The 19499-nt window shown below is 40.2% G+C and overlaps 4 protein-coding genes across 5 annotated transcripts in view; 2 read left to right on the forward strand and 2 right to left on the reverse strand.

Annotated features, from left to right (window-relative positions):
* Positions 1-678: 678 nt before the first annotated feature.
* Positions 679-2536, forward strand: LOC123960443 (isotocin-neurophysin IT 1-like). Its single transcript, XM_046035175.1, has 3 exons — positions 679-798; positions 1232-1436; positions 2339-2536. The coding sequence occupies exons 1-3, from the start codon at positions 679-681 to the stop codon at positions 2479-2481; spliced, it is 468 nt and encodes a 155-aa protein (XP_045891131.1). The 3' UTR covers positions 2482-2536.
* A 1183-nt stretch (positions 2537-3719) lies between these two features.
* Positions 3720-15764, reverse strand: smyd1b (SET and MYND domain containing 1b). Of its 2 annotated transcripts, XM_046034928.1 has the most exons (10): positions 15628-15764; positions 14442-14618; positions 12273-12486; positions 11215-11345; positions 10964-11002; positions 8636-8831; positions 7470-7562; positions 7139-7302; positions 6832-7000; positions 3720-5870 (listed from the first exon to the last, which is right to left on the reverse strand). In XM_046034928.1, exons 1-10 carry the CDS (start codon positions 15747-15749, stop codon positions 5706-5708), a joined length of 1470 nt encoding a protein of 489 aa, XP_045890884.1. In that variant the 5' UTR covers positions 15750-15764; the 3' UTR covers positions 3720-5705. The 2 variants fall into 2 exon arrangements, with proteins under 2 accessions (XP_045890884.1, XP_045890883.1); XM_046034927.1 differs by lacking the exon at positions 10964-11002 and having other exon boundaries at positions 15628-15749.
* LOC123960275 (fatty acid-binding protein, liver-type) lies at positions 4163-5103 on the forward strand. The gene is made up of 4 exons (XM_046034929.1): positions 4163-4324; positions 4522-4694; positions 4842-4934; positions 5014-5103. Exons 1-4 carry the CDS (start codon positions 4258-4260, stop codon positions 5062-5064), a joined length of 384 nt encoding a protein of 127 aa, XP_045890885.1. The 5' UTR covers positions 4163-4257; the 3' UTR covers positions 5065-5103.
* A 1283-nt stretch (positions 15765-17047) lies between the features above and the next one.
* sprb (sepiapterin reductase b) overlaps positions 17048-19499 on the reverse strand; it is a 21456-nt gene continuing 19004 nt past the window's right edge. The window contains 2 exon segments of the mRNA XM_046034580.1: positions 17048-17160; positions 17163-17198. Of these exon segments, the coding sequence (XP_045890536.1) occupies positions 17048-17160; positions 17163-17198 (149 nt within the window).

Below are 19499 nucleotides of genomic sequence, written 5' to 3' on the forward strand. Positions count from 1 at the left end.
ACAAAATAACTCTGTGTGCGGCACTTCTGAGCCAAAACGTTTGTCCAGAGAAAAACTTCTTTACAAGACCTTTGAAACTGGCTTTTTTAACTTCCGTCATCTGTCCAGGAAAACACGGTTAAATACAAAACAAGAAAATCCTTAAAATGTATCTCCTTTTAATATTAAAATCAGATCAAAGTTTTACTACGCTCCTGTCCACTTACGCTTTAAATAATCTCCCCATTCTCCTCTTCACCTCTCTGACTTTCCTGTCATCTCCAACATGCATGGTCACGCACCACGAGCCCTTCTATAATGATTCTCAACAGCAAAGCATGCCACAGAACCACCTTGCCCTTTGACCCGGCCTGCCCAGTGGTCAGCTTCATCGCCGGAGGTGACTGTAACTCATAACGGGCTCATTAAGGATCTCTAAGTGGCTTTTGGCTTTCTGTGTCACTCTCAAGAGAAGCCTTGGACGTATATAAGACATGTCAGAGACACCAAGAACAGAAGAAGCATCCAGGAGCATCTGAAACGAACACTTGAAATCTACTGATCATCGAGAGATTTAGCAAGTGGGTTTGCTTTCTGCGGATTTCTTTATATCTGTCTAACTGAGATTTTGTAGTCAGTTAACGTTTTGTTTTGTATGTTTGGGTAATAACAAGTTGCTGTTGCTTTGTCTCCGCAGAAATGACTGGAGCTGCTGTGTCCGTGTGCCTACTTTTTCTCCTGTCTGTATGTTCAGCCTGTTACATTTCTAACTGTCCTATCGGTGGGAAGAGGTCCATAATGGATGCACCACTGCGCAAGGTGAGCTGCTTTTAACACTATTTTACTACCTTTTTGAAGTTCTGAACTCAGATGCAGCAAACCGACAAATGTTTGCTAGATTCAATGAGGGTTTTACGTAGTCATACTCTTTATTTATGTGGCCCAAAATCACACTTCACAAGAGACCATCTATCCTTACACATTTGATTTGGATAAGAAACAACTCACACGGACAAAAAAGTAAGAAACTCAAGAACAGCAGAACAGGGATTCCTCTTCCAAAACGGACAGACATTTAATAGATGTTGAAGAACATCTATAGAAATAACTGTAAAATAAATTGTAGCTTCCTATAATTTTGCTGTTTGAACCCCAGCAATTGCACACAAAAGAGCTGAGTTTGGACTGAAAAATATTTGTGCTGAACAGTGGCTGTGACATTACATTCTAAACAGTCGTTTTCCTCCAAAAGTGCATGTCATGTGGCCCCGGAGAGAGGGGCCGCTGCTTCGGCCCAAGTATCTGCTGCGGGGAGGGCCTCGGCTGTCTGCTGGGCTCCCCAGAAACAGCTCACTGTGTGGAGGAGAACTACCTGCTCACCCCTTGCCAGTCAGGAGGGAGACCCTGTGGATCTGAGGGCGGACGCTGCGCTGCTTCAGGGCTCTGCTGTGATGCAGGTCAGGTAGAACATAAAGTGGACTTCAGATCCTTTACTAAAGTAGAAGTAGCAATATCACTCTGGCAAAATACTCCCTTAGAGGTAAAAGTATTCCAGCATTCAAAACTCTAGTTAAGTAAAAGTACAGAAGTATTATCAGCAACATTTAATTTTAATTTTAAAAAGTATAAAAGTAAAAGTACCCACTATGGTGGCAAATGGAGTTTTAATGTGACATTATCATTGGATAATAATTGTTGCATTGCATTACTTTGTTGACAGTTTTTTAACATTTCAGTTGACCAAAGTGGAGCCGATTCTAAACACATATGCATCGTATTTTATATGCTCATTGTAGATGTTTAAAATCTGAATCAGTAAAGTAACAGTAAGCTATACCGTCAAATAAATATAGCAGAGTAAAGAATATTTCCTTCTGAAATGTAGCAGTAGAAGGGAGATACTCAAGTACTGTACAAGTACTTAAGTAAAGGACTACCTTCCACCTTTGCTTATTGGATTGATTTATGTGATATTCTAGTATGTTTCTATTCAATTACAAAATGTGAATCAGCTAAATGTGACAAATAACTGCTTCTGTGGCACAAGTATGTTGGTTTTCATCCCAACTCCTTAAGTTTACATCCAGTCTATGTTATTTCTTATAATGCTGCCAGAATTAGAAGCTTGATTCCTGTTAGAGTCATACATATTAGACAATGCCAGCTCTCTTTTGAGTGTAAAGTGCAATTAAATAAGCAACATTCTGTGTCTTTGCATTTGAGTTCTGCTACTTCAGTCAATGCGAGCAATGCTTTGATCATTTGCCCTCTTGTTCTTGAAAAGGTTCACTGCCCCAGGTCAGAAAACCTGATAAGAACATATTGTACATATGGGTTTGTTTTTTGTTTTATGCCACAGAAAGCTGCACTACAGACCAATCCTGTCTCAATGAGGAGGAAGGAGATGACCAAACCAGCCTATTGGAAGGCAGCGACCCCAGTGACATCATCCTCAGGCTCCTGCATCTGGCTGGTCACACTTCTTCTCACCGAATTCACTAATGAGCTGCTCCTGCCACCAAGGTCTCATGGGAAACTTTTCAGCTGTATAGACAAAATTGGACTTGTAGTTGTAGATCATATAGTTGTATTTCTGTTTGTCATCATCACTCTGATTTTGTTCTTTTCCCCTGGAATATTTCTGTAAAGAACATTTGTCAATATATTTTTATGTATGAAAATAGGGATGAATACTGACAGTGGTCATCCAGATTTCTGCATGTTGAAATAAAGTTTTGAGAGAGTATAAAATGTTGTTCTTCATTTGAGAGACATGTGAATGAAACTTCAAAAATGGCTACATATAGACAGTTCTAAATCCTTCTAAATCCCTTTTCTTTTTATGCAGTAAAGAATAATAAAGCTTATCAGGCTGCTGTGTTGCACTATATTCCACTATCGCCAGATGTACTCGCAGTTGTCTTTATCTTTCAGATATTCAGCTTTGCATAACCCTGCAACAAACAAGGATCCTCACATGACACTGTGTGTGTTTTCGTGGCAACTTCAGTGACACAATATCACTGTTGCAACAGTTATGATGGTTATCTTGTACGGTAGTCACCTTTGATACATTTTTTTAACTTCATGGTTTAACCATAAGCTCTTGTCCTATGTTAAAGGTGAATGCCAAACAAACTTAATTATCTATTCTGAAGAAAGTATGCTCTGAAACACTCATGAGAAACTATGGCTTTGTGCTTGATTGCATTATTTTGTCATATCTTGGGCTTGCTCTGTAAAAAGCTCTTTATTTGAGGAAGCTTATCTTGAATAGTGACATCACCTGATCACCATTGTAATTAAATGTAGATTTTAGAGGGCAGTATTCTCAAGCAGTGTTTTTTCCCAGCTGCTAAGAAAATGGCATAAAAGCCAAACCTTATAATAAAATAGAAAATATACTGTAATAGTAACATTTTGGCAAAAAAATACATTTTAAATATGCTTTTAGGACAGAAGCATTGTGACTGTAACATGAAAATTGTGGTGGGAAACTACTTACAGTTCTTGAAGAGAGGTATCTTATCAGTTTGCCTCATTTATTGTTGGCATGAATCTGTAAAACTTTAATTTCTTTTTTTTCCCCTGTAGAAACATTATCTGTGTCCTCCTGTTTATGTCAAAAAAAGGAGAAATGTTTCCTCTAATATGTCCCACCATTGCTTGCAGGCAAACTTTAAAAAGTAAGTTTTATTAATGACATTCAACTCAGAGAAAATACATCTTTAAAACTCCAGCTTCTGTAAAACTCCATCTTATTCATTATTAGAGGCAGTGAAAAAGAAATGGGAAATAGAAATTTTTTTTTAGAAAAGTTAGAACAAGAATACAGAAGGGAAGGGACAGAAAATGTAAAGGAAGGTAGAGCTAAAGCAGCAAACTGAGAGCTGACATCTTCATTATTCCCAGTCAGCAGTTTTTGGGGTTTACATTCATGCAATGTCATCATATGTTAGTGAGACTTTGAATGAGAAAGACTTTCAAGATCATTACATACATTTACTATGCATTAACAACAAGACACTTGGCTTCAAAATACTGTCACACTTTTACTATTTCACCCTCTACATTAAGGGTTACCCAACTTTAGTCTAGTCACCTTGTCCCTCTTTTATCTCTTTGACCTTATCTGTGTAGGTGGATCGTTTCTGAGCTCTGCTGGATGGCAAGTGGGCTGGAGCTGCCTTAATTGGAGACACCTTTGGTTAATGATTGCAGCTGGAGTATAAAACAGGCAGCTCACAGCTTCTTCCTTCACCTTTGCTGTCTGTCACCATGTCTTTCTCTGGAAAGTACCAGTTGGAGTCTCAGGAGAACTTTGAGCCTTTCATGAAGGCTATTGGTAAGATTTCAGCTTTCTTTCATAAAGTATCTTTGACCACTAGCTTGGAGAGTGCCTGTTTAACCAGGTGATGGAACATGTTTTGCAATCAAACATGGATAGCCGACTTGCCTAGCAATATTAAACCCATAGTGGTAAGTTACAACTCTAAAACTATTCAAGGAAATACAATGGTGTCAAAATGCTTTCTGTCTCAGGTCTTCCTGATGAGCTTATCCAGAAAGGCAAAGATGTTAAAAGCATCTCTGAAATTGAGGAGGCTGGTGACTCCTTCAAAGTGACGGTCACTACTGGCTCAAAGGTCCTTGTAAACAACTTCACCATTGGAAAGGAGGCAGAGCTGGAGACTATTACTGGAGAGAAGGTCAAGGTAAGCCAGTACACTAAACTTAGGAATGCAAAACAGAAATGAGCTAAAAACTTGAATGTAATCACAATGGTGTGCTAATGTATGTTTTGCACAGTCAGTCAAAATTGCAAGACTGCTGCAGAGTTACATTTCTTATGCTTCTTTAAGTCGGTGGTTCATCGTGAAGGCAACAAGCTGAAGGTCTCCCTGAAGGGAATAGAGTCTGTCACAGAACTGGTGGATGGGAACACAATTGTCAATGTGAGTAGGACAAACGCTACATAACTGACTATATGTTGACCAAGTTTGTGTGTGACTTTTTTTTTTTTTCTCTCACCAGACTATGACTCTTGGTGGCATTGTGTACAAGAGGACAAGCAAACGCATCTAAATTTCTGCACTTGGGATAATAAAAGAAAATGGAACACTGTCTTGTCGAGTTTCTCTTTTTTTGCTCTAAACTTAAACTAGATGCTGGCATGTAACCAAAAACTTCACTGGCAGTTGGTAGAGTTTGCAATTAAACTGCAGATTTTACTAGTACATAATCTACTGGAACACCATGGGCCCTAGAAAATGCTTGTTCCAAATCAGTGAGGTTAGTCTTTGCTTTCTGTGGGTTAAAGTGTGTCTGGACTTGACTGGCTAAAGGTCAGGTGGCTTGATTGCAGGGCGCTAGACGTGTCACATGAGGAAGAGGTGCTTAAAGGTGTCTTAACATGTTCACAAAAGTGAACTTCTTGTTCACATGACTCTTATCAGGGTATTGCATACTGATGCACATCAGTATGTATGCCCTGGTATAACCATAAATCTTAAACAAATGACTTAAATTGCATTTTTAAAGGCTGAAGTTGTTGGACAAGTGTCCACCTGAGAATAAGTGCGTGCACACTGAATACTCAACGACTGTTACATTGTAACTTGTGCAGGTTTGGTGTAGCGGGGGGAGTAACTGAGATGCAGAAAACTATATAAATGTGTTAAAAAAAATTCACAGTAAACACTCATTACTCATTGGCAGTCCTGTGACTACTTCTTCCGATGGAAGAGATTCTTGATTCCTTCCTCCACAGAACTGGGTCCGTGCATCATGGTCATTGGTCTGTTCTTCAGAGCTGCCTCTCTCATACTGTGGTAAACAAACTCATTCTGCTTGAACATCCTCAGCTCCATCTCTGTCTGCACACGCATTGCCTGTGGAAACATCAGCATTTACTGTTTACCTATGAGTTGACTATAATACAAAAGCTAGTAACCAGGTCTGTTTTGATGCCACTTTGTACCACCGGTATCTAAACTTAAAATAGACTAGCCGTTCCACAGCTATTAAAACAGTAGCAAATGCGGAGACTAAGCTCAGAGGAGAAATATATCGTATACACCACAAGCAGTATTGTAATGATTTTTGGGCCACTTGAAGGCAGTGTAATAAAAACAAGTTGCTGGCAAACAGTTGCCAATCCAGCAGTCATGGCGACATTAGCTGGAGTCATGTTTCTGGCCACCTGGCAAATATCACTTCAATATTTACACTCCTCCTGGCCAGAGTAGACGGTGCCACGGGAGTGGATTTTTCCTGTCCCGTCCCACTCCCACAAAAATACTCCTCTCGTACCAGTCCCGTGATAATTAGTTAAATGGAATTGTAAAAAAATGTCAGCCTCTAGGCAAGAGATGGGGAAAAAACTATCAATACATAATCAAATAAAGTATCTTGTTACAAGTTACATTTGGATTTTTCCATCTCCTGACGGAAATATCTGGCTGTTTACCTGCTAAATGCTCAATTGTGTTCACTAGATAGTTGCTGAGCTTTCTGCTGTTTGGTGCTGAGCAGGTAGCACACAGTGGGTTTTTAGAACTTTTTTGCAGAAAACAGCTGCGTGCTGTGGTCGAAAATGATACTGAGAGCGGTGAGAGTGAACCAAAACAGTAAAGTTTTAGCCGGACAGCTAAACAATAAGCAGAAACCTGCTATAAAGCTCTGTAAAGGCGACGGGAGCTGCAGATTCAGGTGAATTCTCTGTAGGTTCGTCACTTGGAAAGAACCCCTTTCCCGTTGTCACATTGTTTTCATATCATCATTTGATACATTGTTAAAAAGCTAAACCACATCTAAATGCAGTTTTGTGTGCAGATTTCGAGTAGTGTTTACCTCCAGGTCCTTGGTGATGGGATGTGTTGGACCGTGGGTGATCATGAGAATGGCATAGGCCTTGCAGATCATCCCGTGGGCAATCTCTATCTCCCCAGCTTGCCAGTGAGTCACTCCAGCTCGCATAGCAGCCATGCCAAGAGCAGCATTGTTTGAGTGGTACAGTTTTCTGTCAGGGGAAGACATTTGATTTATTTGAGAATAGATTTATAACATATTTCACACTGAATACATGAATAAGTGAGTTTACTCATTTACAACATGCTCATGTGTATCACAACAGATAGCTCAGTATGTTTGTACTCACATGTATCCCTCCACCATTTTGCGGGCGTATTCTGCAGCGTCATTATAGTACTGCAGGTAAGCTTGCACCTCACTTAATGTGCTCCACATCCGCAGCTGGTAGATGTGAGTGTCAGCCAACACTGGCTCTGTTTTCTCTATGCACTCCCTGCAGATTTTTACCACCTGAAGAGAAAAAGACACCATAAAGAGAAATCTTAAACATGTATGGTAGGATAGAGCGTTGATAAGATAGAGGAAAATTAACTTCTGTTGTGTGATTAAAAAACAACTGGAGCTAATTTTGGTTAATCTGTTTTTTATTTGCTGTTGCAGGTGAGTAAATACAATACCTCATGGTAGTCCCCTTTCAGTCGAGCCTTGTCCATCTTCTCCAGCATTTGAAAGCAATAATCTGTAGCTTCTTTCACCTGTTCCTCTGAAGGCTAAGATTTGAAGATGGGAGACATTGATCAAATTTTTAATCAGGGATTTTTAATGAGTTGCACAACTCAAGTATTAACACACTGACAATGAAATACATCATGAAAGATGCCTAATCTAATATTATTTGAGAGGACTTACTATTTATTTTTAAAGACAACATGCTCCAGGGCTCTTGTCCAAGACCAGAATGTTTATTTTTCTAACAACAAACAAGATTTACCTCTCATATATATAATTAAAAGACAACTCCTAGTTATTGTGGTTTTTATTAGACAGCCAAATCTGGCATACAGTTTTGGTCAATGTCTCAGATTTCTATTGTTAATAATAGACTAACTTTGTGTAACCTTTTCTGTGGTTAGTCACTGACACATGCTATTTATAACTTCTGACCCACATAGACAATCTATTTTACACACACTGACACACACAGAGCGGACTGGTAATCACTGCACTGATGGAATTGTAGTGCCTTGTGTTTCACAGATTCATATAATGTCAAGCCGTATCAGTCAAGGCCATGGAATTACCTCACTTTTTATGGTGTGCCATGATTGATTTATACACCTCAGAGTATAAAGTGGTAAACTGTAAGCAGTATGATATTGGAGGTTGAATGAAAATTATCAATCCATCCATCCATTATCTATAAAAGCTTATCCAGTTGAATAACAATTTCATAACAACATAGAAAAGATAAGATAATTCCTGGTATATGGTAAAACATTGAAATACAGTTACGCCACTAAAGTAATTTGAAGTTGTTGAGTAAATTAAGTTTACTTCCATCATTTTTCTCTACCTCGTTATTTTTCAAAAGCATGCGCAAATGCTTGCACTTACAAACAGTTTGGAAGCTGAATCCAAAGGGAGTTATCTTTGCTTAAAATAGTCACTGTGGCTCTGCATGGGTCCTCATGTTTCCCGTCTGTCCTTATCACCCATGTCAGTAATGAATGTAGCAAGAGGGTTCAGCCCTTTTTGCCTTGTGCAGTAAAAAAAATCTTTCTCTAGCTTGATGAAAAGCAACAATAAAAAATCAAAGCAGACAAACATGGACACAGACACAAACCTTGACTCCGTCCACTTCCTTTCCCCCCAACTTCAAGTCATCTTTGATGTGGTTCTTGCAGTGCTCACATGTGCAGTCAAAGAAGTACTGTGTTTTCAGCAGCCGTTGTCTCTCCTCTGACAAATTCAAGAAGTCCACATATGCAACTGTCAGCTCCTCTCCCTCTGCGATCTTACCTAGAGAACGCAGCTCAATTCTGAGGAAGAGAAACACAGTTAAATTCAAGCAGAATGACTTGTTTAGTCCATTTTGTCTTTTGTTTATAGTTTTTAATTGATGGTGAAACCTTTTTCCATAGTGTGGCTTTCAGTTCTCTCAATCCAGTTGAAAGATTGTAGGTATGGATAGTCATGAATATCAGGGAGATTATTTCACACTTAAGCCAAAATTCAGTTCATTCGTTTTGTAAATGTACCACTTTTCTAAATTTAAATGTACTCACTTGTAGCAGAGATTTTATACATGTGTGGACCATTTTTAGTTATATTTGTTGCTCAATTAATTCAGTTCTATCTCACACAGGCTCCGCCCTCTACTGGACTCTATGGGTACTACCTCCTCCAATCACACGCACACACTTGCCCACTGAAATTTTAACATGCACGTAGCCGACCAATATGACGTTGCTACCAATACGTGCGTGACGTATAAATAGCAGTGTCCCTACTGCCTCAGCATCCTTTTTTCTTCAGCAAACGGCGAACTGCTCACTAAATCTGGATGCTTTCTACCCCCCTACCCCATTTAGGGTGCAGGTAGGTGAGTGTGCATCTATTGTGTCCATGTGTGCTAGGCTAACGAACTATGTAGAACACACAGCCCCCATTCGATGCACTGGTCAGCTGTTCGTCTGTTTCAGTGCAGTCAGTAAAACCCTGTCCAAGAAGAGCCTGGCCAGCTGGTTTTGTGAGTGAATCTCCCAAGCCTGGACATGGGCGGGCACATTCCACTCAGAAGTGTGGAAGGGTCTACGACCCTTTTTCAGCGGGGTGTGTGTCGAAGAGATCTGCACAATGGCATCTTGGCCCTTACTGTGCCCGTTTGTGCGTTTCTATCTCTTGGATATGTCGGGCTCCTTCTCGGGATCCAGCTCGCAAGTGCGACCTAGGATCTGAAAAGTGAGGATCTGGTGACTACTGGGTGTAGAGGGGGACAAACACTGGCAGTGCCTGACGTTCCAGTGAGAAGTCAGGGCAGTCTAGGTGTTAATGGTCAGGCCAGGCCCCTATTGGTCCAGTGACCTTCTCAGGGGTGTCCCACCATTCTGTCACTAGGTGATGTGGTGGTCGGGGCTTTGGCCGGCCTGTGGCCGACCGGGTTGGTGTGGTGGACTTTGGCTTGTTGCGGCTAGGGCGGACAGTCATCGGGCTCCACCCACTGTACCCATAGAGTCCAGTAGAGGGCGGAGCCTGTGTGAGATAGAACGAAAGGTTACGATATAGTAACCCTAGTTCTATAAGCACAGGCCGAGCCCTCTACCGATGAGCCCTGCTGCTCTGACGCCGTCTGCTGAAGAGGCGGTCAGATGCTGAGGCAGTAGGGACACTGCTATTTATACGTCACGCACGTATCGGTAGCGACGTCATATTGGTCGGCTACGTGCATGATAAAATTTCAGTGGGCATGTGCGTGCGTGTGATTGGAGGAGGTAGTACCCATAGAGTCCAGTAGAGGGCAGAGCCTGTGCTTATAGAACTAGGGTTACCATATCGTAACCTTTCGTTTTCCCCCATTTTAATTGTTTGATTTCATTCAGCATTTTGCAGACATTTACTAAATGCTGAAGCAAAAAGAGTAATCAAGGCTTGAATATGAAATAATTATCTTAAATACTGAATATTTTCATGGAAATATTGTTTTTGTCACATTTAAGCCTGATGTTACATGGTGTTAGAGGTGAACTGAAAGGAGTCAGCAGTCACTGTTGGCATGATGGACAGACACAGTGCGATCACACATGGACAGACACACAAAGTGAAAAACCAGCAGCACCTGAGTAAAACTTTGTGTGGACACTACAAACAGTTAGATAACTCTGTATGGTTGAAAATGAGCTTTCGGCAGAGGAAGAAATATGCAGAGAAAAACCCATGACAGCTTTTTGTTGTACTAAATGAGCTAAATAGAGGTTAGAGCATTCAAGTGTGAAAACTGAGTCACATCAATCCTACAGCGCAGGACACTACAAAGACATTCTACAGTGGATGGAGTGGGACGGAGGATAGTGGTTATGTGTAATGATAAGTTGATTAAGCATTTAATGTCAAAGTCTTAATGGTGCTCTAATAAATAACACTAACATAAAAGGCTTAGGCTGAGGTAACGCACCTCCGTTGAGAATGAAACACAGTATTCACAGCCGACTGACTGAAAGACAAACAGGAAGCAGTTTTACACCAAATGCAACCTGACAACACACATTCACACACACATTCTCACACACACACACACACACACACATACACAATACACAGCTGCAAACATTATTTTCTCAAGTTGGAGTCCAATTCAGCTGAATACAAACACAATTTTGAAATCACTGGGAGAGTACTTTGAACTAAAGTGTTTTTTTTACGTACTTGCCGTGGTTGAGGATCACAGTGCAGTTTGGCCAGCAGTCATGATTCACTAGACACAAGTTTGGGAAAAGACCAACTCCCACTGCCTGAAGGCCCCTCTGGTCACTCACAGTGAAACCGTTACAGTTAACCTGGGAGAAAGAGGGTAAATATTAGTGTGAACATGGAGTTTGTGACGTCACAGAAATCCATGTTTTAATGTTCTGCACAAAACAACTTGCTAAGAATTTTAAATAAAAATATTTTTTACTGTCTCCATCAGTGACATTTGTTTTAAGGGTCAAAGGACAAAAATAAGTCGTGGTGTCTTTATCAAACCAACCTTCTGGCCTCTCACAACCTATTCAAAGAAATAATATTAAAAGGAAATATAGCTCTTTGGTTGAACTTCTTGTCAACTCATGAAGTATATCACATATCATTTCACATATCACCTGACTACTCGCCTTATTACAGAAAAATGTCCTAAATGCTATCATAACATAAATTTCCAAAATAGGAATAGTCGTATCTTCGTATTACAGAAGTAAATGCAGCTAGGAAACATGTTTTTGTAATACCAAAAATCTTACATTGAGACAAGCTTGGATTCAGACTTAGGAAGTTTCTGTACTGAGGCGCCTGATGTTTGCTTTCAGGTGTAGTCCTCAGTCACTGTTAGCAGCCTGGACATGTTCTTAAGCACAGGATTTCACAGATAAATATAACTTTTGTGAAAATGTACCATTTACCATCATCTGTCTGTGAAATTTAAAGTGAAATGGCACTACATGTGCTGTAAACTAAGGTATGAAGGAACGTGTCTGGGTTTACCACTGGTACTTACTGTTTTGTCAGCTGTTGCTGGTGGTAAACATGAAAATATTTGATTTTACAAGTTGACAGGAATGACTCAACACACAATTTTATGTCTGGGAGGCTAGACTGTCTAAAGACTCAGCTCACTATCTTTGTGTTCTTTGAAGAAAAAAAGGCCCTGACTTTGCAGTTTTAGGCTTATGGCCCAATAGCAGGAAAATGAAGGGTGGGCAATAAAGGGATAACACATATAAACGTACCACTCCAAAAATATGTGAGATGACGTCAATCGTGTGCTGCTTGCTGTTACGAGGCCAGTAGTCAAGGAAGTTGTGGATGTCAACTTTGAAGTCCTTCAAATCATCCTCTTGCATGTCATCAATGTGATCCTCCAGCTCCTCCAGCGTGACCATCTGCATGTCAGACACCACGCTCCCCTCCTTGTCAAGGCGCCACAAGATGCGGGCCACCAAGCTGACCGCAATAAAAAGAACAATGAAGAAGAAGACATGTGACTTCAACGGTCTAGATTAGTGTTTCTCAACGGGGGCGGCACAGGGGGTGGAACCAATATTTTGGAAGGGGGGGCGCTGAGCTGCTTTTGGGGGGCGTTTGTTGGTTGGAAATTCTAAGGCGAGTTTACACTTAAGATTCACAACAATACGAGTTTAAACTTTAAACTACTTGCAAAAAACTGTGGTCTGCAACATTAAAACCTGCCAGTTTAATCCACTGCAACTGGACGAGACAGTGTATTTTTTCTCTGTTAGCTACTTGTGGTGCAGCTTCATGCTGCCTTCACGGGAACGGGAAGTCAGAGTGTTATCTCTAAAATTTTACCCACATGGCGTTTACTGTGTAAACTCTGGAAAATTGACTTTCTTTTTCTTGGTGGAAAAGTGTTTATTTCTCTGAGGAATATGTCTCCGGTTACGTATGTAACCCTTGTTCCCCGAGAAGGGAACGAGACACTGCATCGGTGACGACACTATGGGAACGCTGGAGGCCGCCATGCCTCTAGTAGAGTGGGCCCTCATGGCCATAGGTGAAGGCAAACCGCGCACCTGATAGGCCAGGGAAATTGCCTGAACTATCCAGTTGCTATAGTGTGTTTAGAAGCAGGGAGCCCAGCCTTGGGGGACCCAAAACATACCAGCAACTGGTCTGCTTTCCTCCACCGGGAGGACCTCAGAGTGTAAATACTCAGTGCCCTGACATGGCAGAGCAGATGAAGTCTCCCTCTCGCCTGCAGCACCGTAGACCCTGCCATACTGGACGGCACCTTGGGGACGTAGCCCGGACAGGGGTGCAGGACAGCCTTGACCTTCCCCGGGGCAAACAGTCCAATACAAGGCTGTCAATAGACCCAGCTATTAAAAGTTATTAGCAAGCATGTAAGGCGCCTAGGTAATAAGGAGAGCTAAGTTAATGTTAGAATACAGCTGGGTTTTCGAGGCTAGAGAGTTATGCTGTATCTGCGCCACAGTTACACTGTTCTACTATTCTGTGGGAAACACTGAGTTATGATAAGTTATTAACAGATAAGCTAATAAAGTCCAGTCAATAACTGAATTATAATGGATTAATTTATTACTGAGATGAAAAGGGGCCACAAACACATTTATAGATTACTTCCCCACAAAAGAGGAGGTAAGACTTAATCATGTGTGTTGACTCAGCAGGGATGATATTAAAAAAGTTGATCTACAGGAGAAAAATATTTAAAAGCAATAAGAATGCCTGAGAGCCTCACTAGATTATTTTCTATTATAATTATATATTTTGAATTGTCACCTTCCACCTGAATTTTTAGTCATTTCCACCATAAATTGGTGCAGAAAAGTCAGAAATTGGAGGAGAAATTTTCACCACAATGCAGGAAATTAAGTGTTTAATGCTCAAAATCTTCTGGGGGAAGACCCCCATACCCCCCCACTTGCCCCATCCAAGAAAACAGTATTTGGGAGGAACATTCACTTATTAGTTAAATATAATTACTTTTCATATTTAGGGCAAATAGCAAACATCTTTTCTGATGGGGGGCGGTAAGGGACCTGGATAATGGATAGGGGGGCGCTGGCCCAAAAAAGGTTGAGAACCACTGGTCTAGATAAAATCAGACACACATACGTTGCAACTAATTAAATTTTAATTTAAGACTTATTTGGACTAACTCACTTTATAACATGGCTTTATAACATGGCTATGTATTCATGTTTTCATGATTAAAATCCCCTTGAATTATCTTGAACTATCAAGCAAAATCAACAAACCAGCCTCTTCTTTTCTGATTTAGCAGGATGAATTACCAATAATGGAGTGTAGAAAACTTTAAGACACCACCCACACAGAGAAATGCTAGAAGAAGTGTTTTTCTCAGTATGTAGGTTTTGTTCTGTCACTCCCCATTTCCTTTCCCGTTCACCTACCGGATGTTCTCATTCGGTGCTTTGCCATACGTTTTGATGGCACCACATTCTTGCTTGTGTTCGGCCCAGCCGGCACGCTGGCAAGTTCGGTCACAGTAATGGGCAAATTTGCACTGGCCGCATCTCTGTAGCTTGTCTTGTCTGCGGAAACAGCTGTGACAGATACGCTCTGCTAGACTGTAGCAAAGGAAACAGAAAAGGTAAACATGTTATATTACAGCACATGTATATTGTAGATACAATAGCCTAAGAGAAAGTTGTCCAAGGAAAAGTTAGGTATGTTGGCTTTACCTTACTGGTGGCCAAATTCACTTTATAGTAAGTTATTTTTCTCCTTTTAATATGCATTTCTACCAAGACTCATCACAAAATATTATCAACTCAAAGTTGAGAACGTCTCACAGTCTTTATTATCTAAATGTAGAAGTTCCAAAAAAGCTAATAAGTGGACTTGAATTAGTTGGTAACTGTTGTAAGAGCTATAAAAATGACTAGGAATACAATTACTAAGGTTATGGCTACTTCTAAGATAGAGGAGGTTTGATGTGAAGACAGTAAAGTCTGGCCTAATACGAATATACGTCATATAGAGAACAGCTTCTGTATTAAATATTTTCTAGAAATTTTCAAAAGATGCCTTAAAAGTCATAATTCAAAAGCATGGAACCATGGAAATTGACACTACAGGATTATTGTACAATACAAATGCAAATAGTTTCGTCTGTCACAATTTTGTCTTAAAACATTTTGTGGACGGTTTGTCCCACAAATTCAAAGTCTAAGCAGGGTGACTTTTGTTTCCAATTGTTTCAGAGAAGGTTATTATTATTTATTGCTTCTTCTTTCATGTAACCAGCACTTATTTAGTTTTTTTATGTAAAAATATCCCCCTGAGCATGAGTTATCTACAAACGAGGCACCATTGTCTACATGAAATTACCATCATGATGACGTAACATACTGTAAGAATGCAGCACTTATATAATATTATCAAACCATCATAAAATCAGACTCCATGGCTTTCCGAAACAGGAAAACCTAATATATTGTGGATAAATAGTAATAGTAGTAATAGTAATAGTATCTAGAGGTAAAAAAGAAGGAAAATACATTTTTCAACTGCCCAAATATCCTCCTAATAACCACATCTGAACACATCCCCCACCACTGAGCGTCATTACTGTACCTGTCAAACACAACAGCTGCGAGACTGGGCTCAGAAAAAATGACGTCTCCAGCCCAAAACTCTTTGGTAGCCTTCAAACCCCTGCCCTTTCCAGGTGAGTCAAATATTGCCACGTTCTCCATGGTAGCTGCACTAGGTTCCTGAGATGCTGGTGAACAGTGAGTAAGTGGTGAACGGCTGGTTCAGTGGTAGAGAGAAGCTAAATGCAGCAATAGGGTAGTTGAGGAACTCCTAGACCAATCTGTGCTCTGTCTTCTTCAGTGACAACTGCACATTCCACACCCAAGGTACTAAAATAGCCAGTCACCTCTTGAACTGTACCAACAGACACAGAAAATGGGTTGGTGGTGATGTCTTTAGTCCACAGAGAAATAAAACGTCTTGAAAGGACAATGAAACCAAGAACCTTGTTTGAAAGTAACAGAACTGAAATTCTTTGTTGTTCTTTCAGATCCTTTCATTTAATTGAATTCATTGTCACGCTCTCTGCTGCTTTTTGTCCAGTTAACTGGGAGAAACTCCCCCACCCCCAAACATGACTTGGTAGGTGCCCGGCCCTTGAGGGTTATTTCTGGCCCACAGTTGGGGCTGTCTATCAGGAGTCTGAGGTGACGTTTGACAGCTGCGAGAAGTTTGACAGAACCTGGTCTATCTCGCTGCCTCTAACCTGTTCTGGGGCTTTCTCTAACTTACTCTATATCTCTATTCCTCTGTAATTGCAACGTAAGTTATGAACATCAATGCTTTCATACCACAAAACTTGTCCCCACCTTTAGTGTCCCCTGAATGGAGGTCAGACCCCACAACAGGACTGGATTACCAGGTTTGGGTCCCCACAGTGTCTTACAAAGAAGAATAAACACACACCCTCATGTTTTCATCCACACCTTTTCTGCATGCCGCATTTGATTGTTTGTTACAAATCCTTTAACTTTCAAAGTTTTAGTTGTATTCTCTGCCATACATGGTAACCAGATTATGTTTTACATCACAGTGCAAAAAAATGGAGGTAAAAGGCTGAAGTTTCTCCAACACAAAAGAAAATTTCTTGATACAGAATTATATTCATACATTTCAAATCATCAATTCACTGAACAGTCGGGTAACTTTGTTTAAAAAGGTTTATTTAATTAGTGCTTAACAGTATGTTCAGCAACACACAGAAAAAGTATAAAACAAACAGGAGGAGACAACATAAATATATTGTTATATATTGTACTATGCACATAAAATTTTTTCTATTGTTTATAAAACAACTGCAGGTCAGCCACTGTCCTGTGTTCTATTTGTATCTATACTAAACTATTTTACTTGAGAGCAGCATCAAGAGCATGGGTTTTTCAAACTTTAGCAAGGGAGTAACATGCACTAATTTACACCACATGAACACCATTATTCTTCACTCTGTCTCATATTGATATCACACTTCGAAGACGTCCAGGAGTGCCCCTGAGGAGAAGTCATTGTCCAGGAGCAGCTTCATCAGTTTGGCCACAGACTCCTGGCAGGGAAACAGATCATTACTGACGCCAACCTCTGAATGTCCTTCTGCATCTCTGTTTCCATAGGACCTGAAGTAAACCAGAAGGATTAGAGGGTTAGAAAAAAATGTGGCCTTTCAAGTTCAAGTTCAAGTCTTTATTTGCCAAAACGACGCAAGTCGCCTGGAATTCATTTTAGTGATTTGGCTCATTCAGGACAGTACAAGACAATATTGGACAAAAATAACAACACATTATCATACATAACATATAGCATAAAAACAAAACAAATACTAATGAGTAAATATAACAGATAATCAAAAATCAGACAAAGTGCTAATACATTTAGTGACACTGAGGAGAAGGACGTAGTTGTATAGGCAGAGCAGATAAGGATTGTTGGTGTGAATTGAGGGACCTCACAGCCTGCGGGTAAGTGCTATTTGAAAAACGGGTGGTTCTAGATCTGATGCTACTTCTGCCTGATGGTAGAAGGGTAAAAAGAGAATTAGGAGGGTGCAAAGAATCTTTAAGTATTTTCAGTCCAGTTTTAAGTAAACGGGTGTTGTCACAGATCTTAGGGAGGTCCAGCCCAATTATTCTTGACGCTGTCCTAACTACCCTATTCAGTGCAGATTTATCATCTGCAGTTACCCCACCATACAGTGATGGAGAAAGTAAGTATACTCTCTATCACTGCTCTGTAGAAGTGGCGCATACCCGCCTGGGACACTTTAAATTTCCTAAGTTGTCTTAAAAAGAAGAGTCGCTGGTGAGCTATTTTAACAATCTGACAGACATTGGTGTCCCATTTAAGACTGGAGGATATGATGGTCCCAAGGAACCTAAGACTTTCCACCCACTCCACAGTTTTGTTCTTGATGACCAGGGGCTGGAGCGACTTACTATTTTTATTCCTGAAATGGACAACCATCTCCTTGGTTCTGGAGATGTTGAGTGACAAGTTGTTAGTTGAGCACCATTCAGCCAGCAAGGACACTTCTTTTTTGTAAGCCGACTCATCATCATTAGTGATGAGGCCCACCACAGTGGTATCATCAGAAAATTTAAAAATCTTGACTGAATCATGGTGAGAAAAACAGTCATTGGTATAAAATGAGTACAAAATAGGAGACAGAACACACCCCTGGGGGGCGCAAATGCTGGTGGACATTGATTTTGACAAGAGGTTATTAACTTTAACCACTTGAGATCTATCGGTTAAAAAGGCAAGGATCCACTTACATAAGGACTCCTTAACACCCATCCCCAGGAGTTTGTCACACAGTCTCTTTGGTATAATATTGTTAAAAGCAGAACTAAAATCAATAAATAGTACCCGTGCATATGTAGCTGACCCTTCCAAATGTTGAAGAATGTTATGGGTGCAAAGAGAAACAGCATCTTCAACAGACCTGTTCTCCCTATATGCAAATTGGAAAGGATCCAAAGACGTAGTTGTGAGATGATTGGCCACTAATCGCTCAAAAATTTTCATGATAACAGAGGTTAGACCCACTGGTCTATAGTCATTCAAACAACTTACATTTGACTTCTTAGGCATAGGAATGATTATAGCTGATTTAAAACACGCTGGGACTTTACATAATCTAAGAGACAAATTAAAAATGTCAGTAAGGACATATGATAGCTCATCGGCACACCATTTAATAGTGGCAGCAGAGACCTGATCGGGGCCTGCTGCCTTCCTGCAGTTTTGTTTTTTCAACAGTAGCCTGACCTCGTTTTCTTCTTTCAGAAAAGGTGGTTCGGAGGGAGCTATGTCATTGAGGAAATTAGAGCTGACTGTACATTCAGAGTTGGATTCAAATCTACAATAAAATTCATTTAGTTTGTTTGGTAGTGAGCGATCATCATCAAGAACCGCATGACTGTTTTTATAGTTAGTAATCTGTTGAAGGCTTTGCCAAACACCCCTGCTGTCATGGACACTAAGCTTAGCTTCAAGCTTGGCCCTGTAGTTAGCTTTAGCCTTTTTAACAGCCCGTTCAAATGCATATTTAGCTGCAGTATACTGACAAATATCTCCACTCTGAAAAGCATTTTTCCTCTCCAAGTACAACATTTTGATATCATTACTAAACCATGGCTAACTCTATATTATATATTACATGCACACTAGATGGTCAAAAATGGTCAATGGTACATTACTTCATTCATTATGCTCTTTTCTTAAAACTTTTACATTGTCTACATACAGGCTTCCAGATAAGTGTATCAAAACACCTTGTTACATGTACACTGAAAAGAATCATAGACCCATTTAGTCATGTCAACTTACTTCTTCTTTTTAACTCAAATAGCTCTGACAAGTTTTGGATTTTGAACTCAACTGTATGAGTTTTAGAAAGTTAAACTTGCATTAATTCA

The sequence above is a fragment of the Micropterus dolomieu genome, linkage group LG21, assembly GCF_021292245.1.
Source record: "Micropterus dolomieu isolate WLL.071019.BEF.003 ecotype Adirondacks linkage group LG21, ASM2129224v1, whole genome shotgun sequence".
NCBI classification, from domain to species: domain Eukaryota; kingdom Metazoa; phylum Chordata; class Actinopteri; order Centrarchiformes; family Centrarchidae; genus Micropterus; species Micropterus dolomieu.